At 39.4% G+C, this 17,711-nt stretch overlaps 1 protein-coding gene across 1 annotated transcript in view; it reads left to right on the forward strand.

The window, feature by feature from the left end:
- The first annotated feature begins 11,082 nt into the window (after window positions 1–11,082).
- The window catches only part of LOC108682640 (low-density lipoprotein receptor-related protein 2), a 43,928-nt gene continuing 37,299 nt past the window's right edge, over window positions 11,083–17,711 (forward strand). The window contains exons 1-7 of the mRNA XM_047882518.1: window positions 11,083–11,131; window positions 11,668–11,790; window positions 12,613–12,744; window positions 13,507–13,740; window positions 14,531–14,770; window positions 15,771–15,887; window positions 17,151–17,329. Coding sequence (XP_047738474.1) covers window positions 11,083–11,131; window positions 11,668–11,790; window positions 12,613–12,744; window positions 13,507–13,740; window positions 14,531–14,770; window positions 15,771–15,887; window positions 17,151–17,329 — 1,074 coding nt within the window. The remainder of the gene's footprint in view (window positions 11,132–11,667; window positions 11,791–12,612; window positions 12,745–13,506; window positions 13,741–14,530; window positions 14,771–15,770; window positions 15,888–17,150; window positions 17,330–17,711) is intronic.

The following is a 17,711-nucleotide window of genomic DNA, read 5'->3' on the forward strand; positions in this document are numbered from 1 at the left end:
TAATATGAATTCAATAATTCCTACTTTTCGGTATTGGTGTACAGTAATTTTGACTGTCTCTTTTTTTCACTACAGACTTCAAGCACTTTCAAAACAGGACATTTTTCCGGGTTTGCCAGGCTCAAATTACTTCTACGAAGAAGTATTGATGGTACCAATTTTAAATATCCTTTATGAAAACGAGTATCATTTTGTATCACTAAAGTCACATTTCAAAGAAGACCCGTACAAACGTATGTGAAGTCTAAATACTTTGCAAAGAAGTCAATAATATATTATTGTGTGTTCTATGTTTACTTGTTGTGATTACCTGTATTTTAGTTCCCCACATCTCAACTCTCTGTTCCCTGATTTATTTCTCTTGTGTTTAATTTGTCAGTCTCCCCCTGATTCACTTATCTCTATACTGTTATTGCGAGAACTTTTTATCCTGTAAGACGTAGAGCTTTGTTCTCCGGCGCCAGCCGCTGGTTACCTCTATTGTCTGAACCGCGGGGAGAATAAGCTTTTTTCGTCTCGCTTGGAATCGCTGATTTTCCTACAAATTCGATCAATGAAACCCTAAAGTTTCACATGGAATGAGATTTGTAAAGTTGATTACAACTCCTTAATGACATACAGGGGTAAACCCAGTGTGATATTAACACAATGTAAAAACTTTGTTGTGTTGGTGTCGATGTTTTCGGAGTCTCGTCGATATCAAACGCGACCTGAATTCTCAGTGTGAAGTCAAGTTCCGGAATTCAGAATTCACATTTTTTGTTGGAATTAATTAGAATATTCATGCTTTCTGATCGGACGCGTGCATTTTGAATACGAATAGTCTGGAGCCTTTCATGATAACGGCCGCATTCAGAGTCAGCCGCTCGATAGTCAATGCCGAGATGGAGCGGTCGGGCGGGGGAATTTATCATCCCTGTCCTGAAAATATACCTACAGGAATATACCGCATATCAACCTACACTTGTTGCTAGGCCAATTCTTATGGTTGGCTTATTCTGTGCAACTCATCACGCTGGGTGTGTATGATATGCCGAATACTTGCTGACACTGAAATAAATAACGGTCGTTTTAATAACTCTAAATTATTATGCCTAATTTGCTATTTAGCAAAGATGCTAATCAATGAGGGTTATCTTCGCTGACTTAGTTGGTTCAATGCTTTTTTTATGACAGATTCCTCCGGTCTTAGTTTTCCAGCACCTTTATTTTCAAACTTGTTTACTTCGAAGTGTTTGCGAGTACGTATTCTATATTGTGTGAGCTGCCAGTCAGGTACTTCTTTACTCTTCACTTTACCCGTGGATTATTGAATTATAAATTCGTACGAATTTTTTCGTAAGAAAATGTAAGCGCAGCGGTTAAACACTTGTTTTGACGTTACTGTGCCAAAAACCAAAAAAAAATTATGAAATTCTTTCCTGTTTCGTAGGCTAAAACAATTGGCCGATACATTTATATAAATTCCGTGGGCTTCGGATTTGAATGCAGGGAATAAAGGACACAAGTATTCTCATCTGAATCTTTTCCCAGTTCAATCCTAGCGCTGATTTTATCAGATGTCCATATGCCGTTTCATGGGCATGGCCGGCGCTGCTAGGCCGCCTCAATATACCCGCGCAATATTCCACCAAATTAACCCGTTCAACGGCCCAGAAAAGGCCCTCTGATGACCGGTCTAATGCGCTCGTAGACGTCACCAAATTTCCGGCGTTTCTGCATAAAATCCGCAGTGAATATTCGCCCAAATGATGTGCCGGAAGCCGCGAGATTTGCCGGATCGCGATGAGGTTTTGTGGCAAATTGTGTCGCGGTTGCCGTCTGCGGGATTTTCGCCGTCAAATTTATTTGACAGCCAGGCAAATATTTTATTTTATTGTCTTTTAGGTCGTCAGTAAGCTATAGAGAAGCAATTGGCTGTCCAGAGAGTGTTTAACACATTCTTGAGTATCGAAAGTTAATTGTGTGATTGCCATCAGATGGTTTCGTTTCTGCAAAGTATTAAGTATCTGGCTGAAGCAATAATACATCGGTTCATGATATTTTAGAATTGTCTGTACTGTAATTTTCCGCCATCATTTGGGTGGGATTTCCCCTGCCTGTCTCGTTGACCTTGCTTGCATTGAGCTTGTTTTGTGCGACGATGATGCGCAACATTGTTTCATGCTGCAGCCTCATGCTGCCTCATGCTGCAGCCTCCTCATGCTGCCTCATGCAGCAGCCTCCTCATGCTGCCTCATGCTGCAGCCTCCTCATGCTGCCTCATGCAGCAGCCTCCTCATGCTGCCTCATGCTGCAGCCTCCTCATGCTGCCTCAGCTGCAGCCTCCTCATGCTGCCTCATCGGTTCTTGGTTAAATGCAATCCACTCTCGCAGTTTGATTGATTGGATGAGAATTAAATAAAATGATTTTGAAAAATGATCTTGAGATAATTCGATGTTTCCAATAAGATATTCGTTGAATTGACATTTATGATGCGGTATAAAAGGTCAATAGTCCTCGTCATAAATAATTACCTACGCGAGATAGTAAAGGTCTGTTAATCATCATCTGCTAATTTCACGCGGTATATTATTTAAATTCTTAAATATTTTGGAAATTATTCGCTAGTATGCATTTCGATTCGCTATGTGAACTCCTCAATAAAGGCTCAGGGATGATGTCCGAAGCCTTGCAAGGGTTTAAACATCTCGATGTTGACTTGCATCGCAACATCATGCGAAGTTAACATAAGCAATTAAGGTTAGCTGTGTATGTATATTTCTTCTTTTAAATTCTGGTGACGTATTTATCACACAAAATTTAACATTTGCAAAGTTTCCGTTAAAAAATCTCACCAAAATCATTCGCACAAGTGTGTTATATTAAATAATAATAAAATCGCTCGCACTTATCGGACTTCTTGTGGAAAATTTAGTAAAGGCTTTTTTGTCAATTCCCGACGTAGCCTCCGAGCCAGGCTTGTTACGACGTAGCTGAGTTGCGTAGGTTCCCATGACAACGTATACTTCATCGTAGCTATAACCAAATTACATTTTTTTCTACTAGATATTCGAGCTCATTAATGTATTTTATTCCTGGCTTTTCTCTAAAAAATAGATTACATCCTAAAATAAATTATAATATTCTCATGCATATTTAACTTAAAACTTTGACTGAAATGTAATCTAGCACCAGATGGTCTAAAAAGTTTTAATAACAGCAAAAATTCAGTCATGAGCTAATTTTCCTGTCGAATATTTTCATGTGCATTAAATAAACATAGAGCATGCGAAGTCATTTGTGCCGTGATTCTAAACAAACGTAACGAGCGTAGCTTGTCTTGCACAACTCCATAATTTTGTTCACTGCTTTATTGCTTCGTAAGATCCTTTCATTAATATGGAGGCAAGGCTGCTGCATGTGAAACTGTGGCTGTTAACGCGGGCTATATATTGCATGTATGTGGTTAGCCAATTTGTACAGGTTCAAATTTGTGTAATTCATTTTTTAATTAGTATAGGTTGGCAGAATTTCTTCTTTCAAGCAGGTTTCATTGAAGACCAGAGAATTTGTTTTATTCGCAATTTTCTTATTAGTTTTTTCAATATATCGAACAATATTTTTAGTTTGAAGTGGTTTCATTTTTTAAGTACATAAGTGTGACAAATATCTCATTGAATGAACGTTTCATGAGTCATAACATCATTATAGTTGAGGCTATTCATGTGATCAGCATGTGCAAGCATTGAATTAATGCGAAGGCGTGAGAATTACCGGCGCAGTGCAGCTGCCACAACAACGCGCAGATTTTTTATTTTGCGGCAGCAGATATGCATGTAAATTTGACTCTGCATGACTGTTATCATTCCAACGCTGTTTATTTGAAAAATTGTGTTCATGTTTACTCTTTGCTTCTTCACATTTAAAATATAAGGGAATAATATTTCTCATCAATTAGCCCAGCCTTTGTAGACTTTCGTTACAATTTAATTCCAGTAGTGAAATTTTTATGAAGCCATGGGTGTGGAAACACTATCGCTAAAATTTTAATTACTTTTTTTAATCTTCAGGCGACTACATTGCATTAAACTCCTGAAAATTATTAACTGGATTGCTTCAGTACACATTTCTATTTGTTATTTCCAATCATAAAAATTTATAATCGGTAGTTATACAGAATGATGCTTCAAACAAGGTAACACACTCAAATTATGCAGTATTAACAATACATTTGAGATGCAGACAGCCTCGTGAAGAAGTTTGGAAATCACTGAACTATTTACATATTAGTCGAAGTGTAAAAAATATAACTCAGTACTCACTGCAGTGAGTGACAGAGAGCGCATTTTCTCGTCGACGAAAACTTGAAGTGACGGACAGACAGACATGACGAGCACAATAGGGCATTTTTTCCATGTGTGAGAAAATGCTCTAAAAATAGGACAAGAAGGCCAATCACTTCTGTAGAATTCTCATACAATGGCATGTGCCATGCAGAAGCAATATGAGCCACACCACGGGACTATATACTGAACTATACAATTTCATGCACCCTGACCAAACCGTTCACCCTTCTCCACGAACCTTATAATTCGACATATCTACGCTAAAAGCTGTTTAAAAAAATTCTTATTGATTTTTCTTTAAATTTATTCTTAGAATAAAACCTTCATTTCATTCCAAGCCAAAACTGTAGAAGAAGCTTAGAAGCTTTGGTGACTAATTTAACGCAGCGGCGATAATTAACAAGGCAAGATTTGCTCCGATTTTGGGAACCATTGCTACAGAGTGAAGCATATACGCCTCAGACCTGTTGTAGGCTGGAGCAGAACTGTTGTAGGCTGGAGCAGGCTACTGGCTAGTTGCCGGTGCCAGTAGTAGGCTGGTGGCTGGCTGGTGGCTAGTAGCCGGTGCCAGTAGTAGGCTGGGGCAGGCTACTATCTAGTAACCGGTGCCAGTAGTAGGCTGAGGCAGGCTACTAGCCAGTAGCCTGCAGCAGGTTACTGGCTAGTAGCCGCTGCCTGTAGTAGGCTGCAGCAGGCTGCTGACTGATGGCCGGTGTCACCTACATCCTGAAGCAGGCTGCTGGCTGGCTGGCTGCCTGTGCCTGCAGTAGGCTGTAGCAGGCTGGTGGTTGGCTGCTGTGCCTGCAGTAGGCTGTGGCAGGCTGGTGGTTGGCTGCCTGTGCCTGCAGTAGGCTGTAGCAGGCTGGTGGTTGGCTGCCTCTTCCTGCAGCAGGCTGTAGCAGGCTGGTGGTTGGCTGCCTCTTCCTGCAGCAGGCTGTAGCAGGCTGGTGGTTGGCTGCCTCTTCCTGCAGTAGGCTGAGGCAGGCTGGTGGTTGGCTGCCTCTTCCTGCAGCAGGCTGGTGGTTGGCTGCCTGTGCCTGCAGTAGGCTGCAGGCTGCTGACTGATGGCCGGTGCCAGCTACATCCTGGGGCAGGCTGCTGGCTGTTGCTGGTGCGTGCGTCGCTGGATCCTAAGGACGCGCGAAGGACACGCTTCTTAGCAGGACTCGTTTGTGTGTGCGTGCGTTGCCGCCTGTATAAACCGCTGCTTGTGTACGTGCTCTTCTGCTGCTTGTGTACGTGCGGTTCTGCAGCTTGTATAGGTTTCTGTACAGTGTACACGGCTTGTGTACAGTGTATACCCGCGCTTGCTTGCAGAATTCATACAGGGACCGATCACATGTTTATGCGTACAAGGATGTGTACTCGTGTGTATGTTTGTCTCTGTGTGTTAGTGCCTGGAACTGTATTTTATATTCGTCCACTTGCCTTCTGTTCCCGCACACCGGTAGGTTCGTGTGTGTGGAAAACCTGCTTCCTACATTTATTTAGAACACATGATAAATGTGTCATATGTTCAGTGTTCACGTTGCAAAATTTTTGCGGTGCCAAATCTCATCGGGATTTATCAGCGAGGTGTAAAACAATGTATCGACAACTCTGTATTTTTTTCAAACTTGATTCATTTGACACCCTTCCAGATTATGAAATTTATTCTATTATTTATATTCTGGAAACCTGGGAGGAATCCGAAATGAATAATGGTAATGCTTTTAAAATGAACGTTACTTGAATATGATGTTCGCAATTGTATCTTGAGCGTGTGTTCCCCATGCAGATGTAAGTGACGGAACGCAAATATCAAGAAGATCCATTAAAGTGCCTGGCTTTTACAAGTGCTGAATTCATTAAACTGAGCTGTTCGGAGATAATCATACTCAAGTGTGAATTGACTTGATATCATTATAAAGTGGAACTGCCTATCTTCGCTGCTAAAAATGATGGCCGTTTTTTGCTCGACTTTAGAGCTCTCTGACGACGCCAAAGAAGCCTGTGAAACTGCTAACAAAGCCAACGCCGATAAGATAAACTTCATTCAAGTTCACCTTGATATTGTAAAATTTTTGCAAACATCATCTTCGTTGTCAACGTCGCCGTCTCTTCTCCGGTTGATCGCAATCGCTGGCTGGTCATTTTTATGCAGTTGCACAATAAGCGTCATACTCCAGTCTAAACAAGGCTTAGGAAGTTCATTTAGTAGGAGCTAAAGCCTTTGGTATTTCATGCCTGCTTGCTCGAAAGATATTGAAACAAGAAATACCCATGAGCGTAGCTACACCCGGATGTCGAGTAGAGAAATTGTAAAGCCTTGTCATTTTCAGCGAGAAGTTGCTGCTACTCACATTGCTGGAAGGATGTTACCTGATTCTTTGTTTCGAAAAAAAATATTCATTGACTTAGGAGATTCATTCCTTTTAAATTTGTTTTTCTTTACTATTTCAAGAATTGCGGTATTCATTCTTTATAAATTTATTCCTTATAATTTTTAAATAAATCACGTTTTTGAAGAGGAAATTGATTGTGTTTTGAAGATGGTCTTGCTGCCCAGTTAATTGGTCCCTCAGAGTCAGCAGCGAGCACACTCCTGCGGCCGACGTTGCTATGCTATCATTCGCTTTGTGTATAACAAATTGTTCGTGGTGTGTATACGTGCATCTAAACGAGACTCGCTACCCTAGTCTAGTCGAATATTTCTTGATAGTTCTTCAATTCTCCGAAATATTTGTATGATTTTTAATACTGGAAATTAGAAAACTATATTTCCTTTACGGTAGTGAAAAAAAAATTTTTCAATAAAAAATGTAATTTTGACGATAATGCCGCACATTTACTGTGCTGAATGTGTTCGACAGCCATGGTCCGTCATTTTTACAAGGTTGCTGCATTAAACATCCATGTTACGATACCGCTATAAGACCTAGCACCAGGATTTTGCTATATGCATTGTACTTTGCTTCTGCTCAGCGTACACTGCCTGGAGACTTTACTTGCACGAGCGCGAATATCTCGCGCTATATCCATCCGTTAGAATATTTTAGTAACCTTGAATATCTCTTTTGAATCGATATCCTCATCTGCAAATGAGATTTTTGTGACATTTTTTTATTTAGCTCTGCAAGTTTTGCACGGCTGCCAAACAGGCATACACATCACGATCGATATTTCAAAAGAAACTCATAGCGTTCGATGATCGTTATTTTATTTAAAAAGGAATTGTAATAAGTTGATTATCTGTCTTGTTATCAAAATTTATCATAATTATGTTTCAATTAATAATTTTCACAAAACGGCCGCATTTTACGGCTGGTTTACTTATGAGTGGTAAGTGGGAAACATATTCGAATTGATGATCAAAATAATTTTTTTTTTCAGTATAGGTAAAATGACTTGAGGGGCTTTAAGAAAACTTAGGTTGCAGCGGTGGAATTACTGTATACCACAAAATGAAACTTTATTGTCGCATCGAAGCCGTGGACGTTTTCAATTTTGTTAGCATTTCATCTGACGTTCAAATAAGCTGAATCCAAACTACTTTTAATTTATATGATTTTGAATATTCGAGATAATTATTTTAACGATTTATTTACATTATATTCATTATTATGTCATATTCTGAAGTTTAAAGGACTGAGACGGAAAACACAAATTCAAAGAGCGTTTTCTCCCTTTAAAAATAACGTGACCACGGAATTAAATCACATCACATCGTCTGAGGGAAATATCGTGATACTAGCTGGAGCATCTTTTCATTTTTTGCTGTAATCTCAATTTTCTCAACAAACCGCATTTGTCGTCAATATAAAACCAAAAATACTGCAATGGGATTATGGCGCTAGAGAAGAATCAGACTAGCGGAAGGGCGGAGCCTCGAATGTACATGCGGTGGTGCTCTAGCAGCCGCGCTCCAGCGGGACGGCAGATGGAGGGGGTAATTGGAGGGGCTTTTGGTCTCCACGTGACTACATCACTCTGAACATCCCCATGCACGTGACTACATCACTCTGAACATCCCCATGCACGTGACTACATCACTCTGAACATCCCCATGCACGTGACTACCCCCACTCTGAACATCCCCATGCACGTGACTACCATCACTCTGAACATCCCCATGCACGTGACTACATCACTCTGAACATCCCCATCCACGTGGCTACCCCCACTCTGAACATCCCCATGCACGTGGCTACCCCCACTCTAAACATCCCCATGCACGTGACTACCCCCACTCTAAACTTCCCCATACACGTGACTACCCCACTCTAAACTTCCCCATGCACGTGACTAACCCCACTCTAAACATCCACATAATGCAATAAGTGTGCAGTATTAGCTCCTGTAATTCTGCCAACCGAGCGAAGACAATTACTGGGCTAGCGTGGACTCGAATGCATGTTTGCACAGCCGAATGAAAAAATACCTGATCTGAGACCGCAATCTACTTGATAGCTGGTCAGTATAATGTGCTCTCGTTCTCTCGTATAATTCATGAAATAATTTAAATCACTTTAATTAAATTAAATTTATTAAATTTAAAATAAATTTTTAAATAATTTTTAATTTCAATACCAAGCGTAAAAGGAAGTGAGCCGAAGCTCAATGGTATTTAATAAAAGTTCAAGAAAGTTGTTCGTTGCTAAAGAGAAGCTTAAGAGACGCTTTTAAAGCAGGAGTGACCGATGAGTGACATGACATGAGTAGTGATGAGTTTATATTTTTTGCTGAATCTTCGTAGACTGCAGTGCGCAATCAACCTTCTTTCTGTGCTTCTACGATTTATTTGACGGAAGAAAATCCACGTATATTATTTTTAAATTTTAACCCCTATAAGTGCCCTCCTTGTAGAGACCACGCCTAGTCGCTCACTGGCGTTCATGTTTACCGTTTTGTTAACACGTTTTATTCTCGTTTGACTCGTGTAATCGTACTTGATACAAGGAGTCCTACAGGCAATTAAGTAGCCTGATTACCTTGCAGACAAAAAACTTTGGCTTGTATCACTTATGATACACGATGAAGTTAAGTAGTACAGCAATGACCCATCGTCAAGACGTTGGTTTACAGCAACGCTGGCTAAAGAAGCCAGGGAACTCGCGTGCTGTGCTATCACGTAACAGAGTGCGACGTGTGATGGACGGCGTCACGTACCTAAGATGCACGAGTGTCGGAGCGTGACGTGCGAGGCAGACGTGTTTGAAAGCGCGTTTGAGTTGCAGCGGTTATAGCTATTTTTGGTGTCGCGACGGCGCGTAATTGAGATGTGTTTCAGATCCAATTTTTTTAAAAAGAATGCGTAATTAGCTATTTGGTCTTTTCGGCTTATGGAAACTCGCTATCTTATTTGCAAATTGATGAAAGAAAGTTTTCACTAACTTCATCAGAGCTCAATATTGGTGATCGTTTTTACACGCGCCGGCTCTGAATTTAAATGGGTGAAAACTGTTGTGACATTTAGATTATTCTTCATCTCAGTATAGGTGCAAGTGTTTTGTTCTCATGTAACATCATATTGTTGTATACACCACAACTCTCCTTGTCGATAAGCGATCATTACGCGTCCTCGAAAATTGTTTTTGTTCTGCCTTCTCAAACTATAAACGTATACAAGCAAGACGAAAAAAATTTTTATCCATCGCCATTATTCAACTCACCTCAAATCCTTCCTCCTCATCATTATTTTTTACATTGAAGTGCAGTCGTTGCACAACTGTTCGCCCGGCTACACAGGTCAATATATACCGACCGGCTGACAGTGTCATATCGGACATTTCGGTCGCCTCGCTTTAATATTGTCGTTAATGTATTAAATTTGAACGAAACCCTGAAGCATAATATTGTGGCTTGTCTGTGCCCATATATATAGACTCGCCTTCGTTGATTGTGATCGCATCGTCACGCTGCTAAACGCGGGCTGATTGAAACTTTCAAACTCTCTCCTAATTTTTTTTACTTTAGACGCTTATTTTTCCAGTCTTTGTTGTGAAATTATTATTTTAAAACTTTTCTGATGATGGTCATCCTTTTATGAAACCTAATAGTTATTTTATATTTTTATGTGAAAATAAAATGCTCCTCTAGTTTTACAATACTTCTCTTTAACTTCAGTTCTTGTGGTTTGTCTGCTACAAATCAACCTGTCCAATCGATCTGAAATTTTACACATTTGCGTAAAGTCGGAAACAATGCATGAATCAATTGGCAGAATAATTAACTTTGAACATTTAATTTTTGTAATTATGAAAATTATTTTTTTAATATATCGAAATAAAATTAGAAATTCATTGTACATGTGTAACATCGGAGACACTGGATTATTTAGAAGTGTTGTCTCTAAAAAATAATTTTAAACGCATATTTACTCTTGCATTCAGGCTTGCACTCACGCGCACATGTAGAATATATCTTCATGAGAGAAGCTGATATGTCTTATTCGCATTTTTTGCGCGTAGAATTTACGTGCAAGATTATTCTATACTTTTAAGTTAACAAATATTTTTTGCTGATTGTACAACTTACTTTGACATTTATCTTGAGCGTACGAAGCAATAGAGAATATCAAGCAATGAAATTACCAATGGAAAAATATGCCTTAAATTATTCGTTTTGAAATTTGATTATTAGTTGCAATTTATTTTATATTATTGATATCTGTTACCGTAGCGCTGACTCGTTATAGAAAAACTTTAAAATACAATAAAAGTTGCGAGCATGAATAAATACGGATAAATGCCAATGAATACTAGTGTTGCTGGCATGAGTAACACTCTGGTGAGAAACCCTGGTCTTTGCGCTCCTGTAAGACGTATAAGCAATAAGCACTTGATAAATTAAACTTTTCTCGTTGGTTTAAAGTACAAGTTATGACCTGTTTTTGTGCAGTGGCAGGTAGGACCTGCTCGTCGTGCGAGTTATCCAGTTTTAGTTCTTATCATTAACCTGTTTTTGTACACTGCACAATATCGAACCTGCTCGTCGTACGAATTATAGAATTTGAATTATTATTATTAACCTTTTTTTGTGCAGTGGCAGGTTAGACCTACTGGTTGTGCGAATTATCCAATTTGAGCTATTATTATTATTATTATTATTATTAACCTGTTAGGTGCACTGCACAATGTCGAACCTGCTCGTCGTGCGAGTTATCCATTCGAGTTATTATTATTAACCTGTTGTTTTTTTTTCTGTGCAGTGGCAGGTCGGACCTGCTCGTCGTACGAATTATCCAATTTGAGTTATTAATATTAACCTGTTTTTGTGCAGTGGCAGGTCGGACCTGCTCGTCGTACGAATTATCCAATTTGAGTTATTATTATTAACCTGTTGTTTTTTTCTGTGCAGTGGCAGGTCGGACCTGTTCATCGAGCGAGTTCACGTGCGACTCAGGCCACTGTATCCCCCGCCGCTGGGTCTGCGACTACCAGAAGGACTGCGAGAACGCAGAGGACGAGCAGCAGCAGTGCCGTCAGTCACGCTACTTACGTTCTCAATCATGACCCTGCTTGGGGACGCGTCGTGGTTCTTTTGGATTTTCTAATTATTCAGTGGAATTATACTTACATGCAATTGTAGAATTTAGAAAAATATTTTCATTTTCGAAGTTTTGCGCATTATTTATAGTTTAAATGATTTTGATACTTCTAAAAAGTTGAATGTGTTTCACTTATTATTTTAAATGGGTTAAATTGCAATTTTTTGTTACTTTTTATCGATTCATCTACTTTTAGTAACGTACGTTGTAGTTTTATGCTAATCCAACTTCTTTTATTTTGTATAAAGTGAATATGTTTATTAGGCAATTTTTTATCGTGCAAAATATTCTAATATACTTTGATAAGAAAAGTTTTGGGAAGAACTTTAATTTGTCCAATCAGCTTCACTCAGATACGGCGGCTCTACTTTAATAAAATATTATTTTCACGATGAACCAGTGCTGCTTTAACGCTAGTTATCTTTTGGATGAGTCTGAAAAATCAATCACTTTGATGAATCCAAATGTTACTCAAGTTTTAATCGAAATAATTCTAGTTCTATTTTCTTGGTGTAAAACTCAAATTTCCAAATCACCATGTTGGACTTATTAAATATCCAATATTTATGCAGTAGTAACGTGTCCAAAACATTAAGTTTAACGTAGGAGAACTTGACCGTCATTTTGACTCTCAGTAGCCAAATTTCTTTCTAATCATCCATCGATAACGTGGGGCTAAATCCTAATTTTTGCTCTGACTTCTAATTTCGTGGCAATAAATGTTTACCAGGTAAATTAATAGCGTGATTTTACAGCGCCTCCGGAGTGTGAAGCCGAGCAGTTTACGTGCGAGAAATACGTATGGAATGAGTCATTCTGCATACCTCAGTACCATCGCTGTGATAAAGTCGACGACTGCAAGGATAAGTCCGACGAACAGGGATGCTGTGAGTTGCTGCCTCCCTCTCATACCATATGAATGGTAGTCCACTTACACTTCACATCCAATTAGGCATAACGTAACCTAATTTATCCCCAACAAGTTGAACTTCACATTTAGATGGGTATAAATTCATCTAATATGACCCAAATCACTTACATCTCACATTTAAGTGGGCATAACGTAACCTAATATGTCCCCAACAAGTTGAAGTTCACCTTTAGATGGGCATAAATTCACCTGGCATGTCCCCAACCACCTACACTTCACGTTCTGATTGACATAGTGTCGCCTAACATGTAATCAATAATTTGTTAAATGAGGTACACTTTTACTAGATACAGTGATACTATTTTTTTTTATTATTTATTCCCAGGTTTTTCATTGTTGTAAACACTATTAGTTTAATACGCGTATTTAAGTATTGATATAGATTTTATTTCACAATGGTTATATTATGAATTTGAATCCATATTGATTGCTGGTCAATTGTTCGTTATATCCGTTGAAAATTTTATGTGATGATGGCGACTTCCGAGCTTAATATTTGCTGCAGTTTTATTAGCATCTTACGACGGATTTCCTCAATTTGCTGCGACATTCTTTTGGGCTCGCCTCTATAAGATTGCCCTCCCGTTCTATTCGTGGCTGCCGTCGCAGTGATACGTCTCCCCCATTACCTTGATATCATGTAGCACATGTAGGCTTTAGTATAAGCCCCTATTGCTTACTCCTGATTGACGGGCTGTCTTGCTTTGTGTTGCCGCAGCGTACCGCAAATGCTTACCGGACGACCACAAATGTGCCGACACTGGCCTATGCATTCCGCCGAACAAGAAATGCGACGGATACTTCGATTGTCGCGATGAGAGCGACGAGCTGGGCTGTAATAAAACTGCCTGTGCCCACGATAAGTTTCGCTGCCGGGAGAAATGCATCAAGAAAAGCCAGAAGTGCGACTACCGTAAGGACTGCGAGGACAACAGCGACGAGAAGAATTGCCGTGAGTGTCAGCGTGCGCTGCTGCGCCGTATTGATTGCGAGTCATGTTTTGGGGAAATATCTTATCTGCGAGTGATGTTTTGGGGAAATAACTTATCGCGAGTGATGTTTTGGGGAAATATCTTATCTGCGAGTGATGTTTTGAGGAAATATCTTATCTGCGAGAGATGTTTTGGGGAAATATCATATCGCGAGTGATGTTTTGGGGAGAATATCTTATCTGCGAGTGATGTTTTGGGGAAAATCATATGTTATTTTATTAACTTCGGGAAGGTCTTCGTATCATTTCATCATTGCCGAAAGTTCAATTATTAGGTGCAGCTGTGCTAAAAAATCACTTTTTATAGCTTTCGTCCTCTACTGATGAAATACTTCAATACCAAATGCTTTCATCAGCCTAAAAATTAAAGCAGGCTTCTATATTCTTTCATGAAAATATAAACTGAAACATTCATCCGTCATACTTTTATTAAGCTAATTATAAGAACACACTTCTGTCATATCTCATGAACATATAAATACCCCATTCTTCTCTAATACTCTCATTGACCAATAAATTAGCACATGCTTCTCTCTCACTTTCATGTCCCTACAAATTCCAACATACATTCCACATACTATAATGACCTGGGGCCATACTTTCAAAACTCGCTAAGTGAACGTAAGTACTTACGCTCTATTTTCTTATCCATGATTGGTGGATTTTGCTTGAAAGGCCGTCAATGATTGGCTGATGAACTTACGATCTCTTAACTTTTTTTGAAAGTATAAGCCCTGTACCCAACACTCAGAGTTCCCGGCGTGTCACGAAGATCAGTTCCGGTGCGCTAACTCGCTGTGCATCCCGCGTCGCTGGCGCTGCGATGGTCACAACGACTGTCCCGATGGCTCCGACGAGCTCCACTGTAAAGCCATCCTGTGTCCGGACTCTAAGTTCCTGTGTGTCGAGGAACACAAGTGTATAGACAAGGAGAAGCTCTGCGACAACAATCGGGACTGCGAGGATGGTTCTGATGAACGGACAGCTTGCTGTGAGTGAATGTGCTATCACTGCTATGTCGGACCAATTACCGTTTATTTATCTTGCTCCCCAATTTTTTTCGTGTCGGACCAATTACCGTGCAATATTTATCTTGCTCCCCAATCCCCAATTTTTTCTGCTCGCATTGAGTCTTTTCCTTTTGGATCGGTTGTCAGTAAAGCCAGTACTGCGCACGGATGCTGAGCTTGCTTCCTGCCAACTGCTACTAAAGCGAACATGCAACTGAAGAACGTTCTAGAAAGAGATTTCTCAGAGAGCTCTTTTATTCTCAACTCTTCTTGGAAACTTTAAAATGTATCTAATGTAGATTTTTTAAGTAACTCACGCCCTATCTCGCGTATTTGCAGGAAAAATGTATCTAATATGGATCGTTCAACGAACTCTCACCTTTTCTCATGTATTTTGAAGCTTGAACACTTATCTAATATATATTTTTAAAGCAACTCTCACTCTTTCACCCATATATTACAACGGGAACGCACGTACAAAATAAAGTTGCCTAATGTTTGTTGTTGTGGCGCAGCTGCTCAACGAACTCTAATCTTTTCTCATGTATTTTGAAGCTTAAGCACTTGATTAATATTTTTTTTAAAGCAACTCTCACTTTTTCACCATATATTACAACTGGAACGCACGTACTGAATAAAGTTGCCTAATGCGTGTTGTTGTGGCGCAGCTGCTCAACGAAGTCTCACCTTCTCTCATGTATTTTGAAGTTTGAACACTAGATTAATATTTATTTTTAAAGCAACTCTCACTCTTTCTTCTATATTTTACAATGATAGCGCACGTACTACTAAATAAAGTTACCTAATGCGTGTTGTTGTGGCGCAGCTGCACAACGAACTCTCATCTTTTCTCATTTATTTTGAAGCTTAAACACTTATCTAATATATATTTTTAAAGCAACTCTCACTTTTTCACCCATATATTACAACGGGAGCGCACGTACTGAATAATATTGCCTAATGCGTGTTGTTGTGGCACAGCCGCGGAGCTGTGCCCCAGTCTGAGCTGCGAATACGCGTGCCGCTCGTCGATGGTGGGCGGCGAGTGCTACTGTGGCAGTGGCAAGCAGGTCGCCAACGACTCCAGGACCTGTGTTGGTGAGCTAATAATTTAGTTCGTAATGAATTAAAGACCAAATCTTTGTTGGTAACCTTAGAGGCCTTTCTTTTGTGATCTTATATAATTTTTTGCTTTGATCTGAGCTGCGGTGGCTTGCCAAAGGCGATTTTTTAAAATTTATTTGCGTGACTACAACTACCCTTGGCCAGTTTTTCACTAATCGTGTCGTATGATCGTTATTCTATCACTTGGACAGATAACACTGAAGTCATTTGAAGAATACAAAGTCACATAATTTTTCGATAAATTTGGTTCTCGGTCTTTATTTATTCATAATATAAGCTGATTACAATTTCTCAATCGACAGGCGAAGTGAGAACATTTTTTTTCTCAGCACCGAATCCCGAAATTATTATTTATTACCCAACACAAAACTACGTATTTTCCATTTCCACGCATCTATATATTCCATTTTTCTATATAATGAAGCTATATCACGAAACCTTATGGATCACGATACTTCAAAATTTCAGTTACTCTGCGTTCTTGTCTTATTTTTTCCTATGGAACGCACGCCTGCTACTTATTGCATGGACTGCCAAATGCCACAGACAGAGATCCACCTTCTTTCTGATGCCCATTTTTTGGAGGTGCCCCACGACAATTTTTTCCTCACTTACCCCGAGTTGACCCCGACGCTCACCTAAAAAATTTCCTGGCCCCACCAGAGCATGGAGCGCATAACGTAGACCGCATCATAGAGTACCTGAAAGCGATAGATATATTCCTCAGCGTATGATCTGTTCAACATATAATACATGTGATACTTTCTGATCCTTAATTCGCGACGCACAACATTCAGTGCCGATAGCTCCACCTGAAGCGCCAGCAATAATGTCCACCGAACTGAACTGAACTGGATTTATTTCTTTTATTAATTGTGATTTGAGAAAGCAGTTTTTTAAATAATACGCTCATTTTATGTTGCCTCTTGCAATTATTTAATTCAGGAATTCCAGTTACTGTGTATTTTTTCCTTTTGTTTTTAATTAATTGCGATTTTTTAAATGTTTGTCATTTTTACACTCATATTTTTTGCCTGACGCATTTTTAGCGCATTTTCTCATTTATGGAAAAAATGCATTATTGTGCTCGCCATGTCCGTCTGTCTGTCTGTATGTCCGTCCGTCCGTCTGTCCGTGACCTCAAGTTTTCGTCGACGAGAAAATGCGCTCTCTGTCACTCACTGCAGTGAGTACTACTGAGTTATATTTTTTAAACATTTGTTCTTATGGCCGCAGACAAGGACGAGTGCCAAGAGTGGGGCTTTTGTGACCAGGTTTGTTTCAACACGAACGGCTCCTACAAGTGCGTCTGCGTCGTGGGCTTTGAAAGAGACGACAAAAGCAACACGTGTCGAGCAAACCGCTTCACCAAGCCTATGAGGATCTACTTCACTTACCACGATAGAATATACAAGGTATGTTGCCGTGTAGGTGGTAGCTATAGTAACAAATCTATCACACAACTGTCTAGATAGCTGGCTGGATTAAATCTGAATTATTCAACTTATTGTCACTCAATTTTGTTTTAAGAGTGTAAAGAAAGTTCACGTTGCTTAAGCTCTAAAATTTATAACTTCACAGTGCTATTCAAACTTTACTGGACTGTTTTTTGTGCCTAAAGTTTCGTTATAATCAAAGAAGGTTTTCTCTTCAAATGTCTAAAAAATTATCTTGAAATAATGCAATGATATTTCAATTAACATATAATAAATTTGTAAAGTATAAGTAAGCTATAAGCATTTATTTACCGCTCATATCAAAAAATTATCTTAACTTAATGCAATGATATTTTAATAA

This window comes from Hyalella azteca, unplaced genomic scaffold, assembly GCF_000764305.2.
Source record: "Hyalella azteca isolate HAZT.00-mixed unplaced genomic scaffold, Hazt_2.0.2 contig10644, whole genome shotgun sequence".
In the NCBI taxonomy this organism is placed as follows: Eukaryota; Metazoa; Arthropoda; class Malacostraca; order Amphipoda; family Hyalellidae; genus Hyalella; species Hyalella azteca.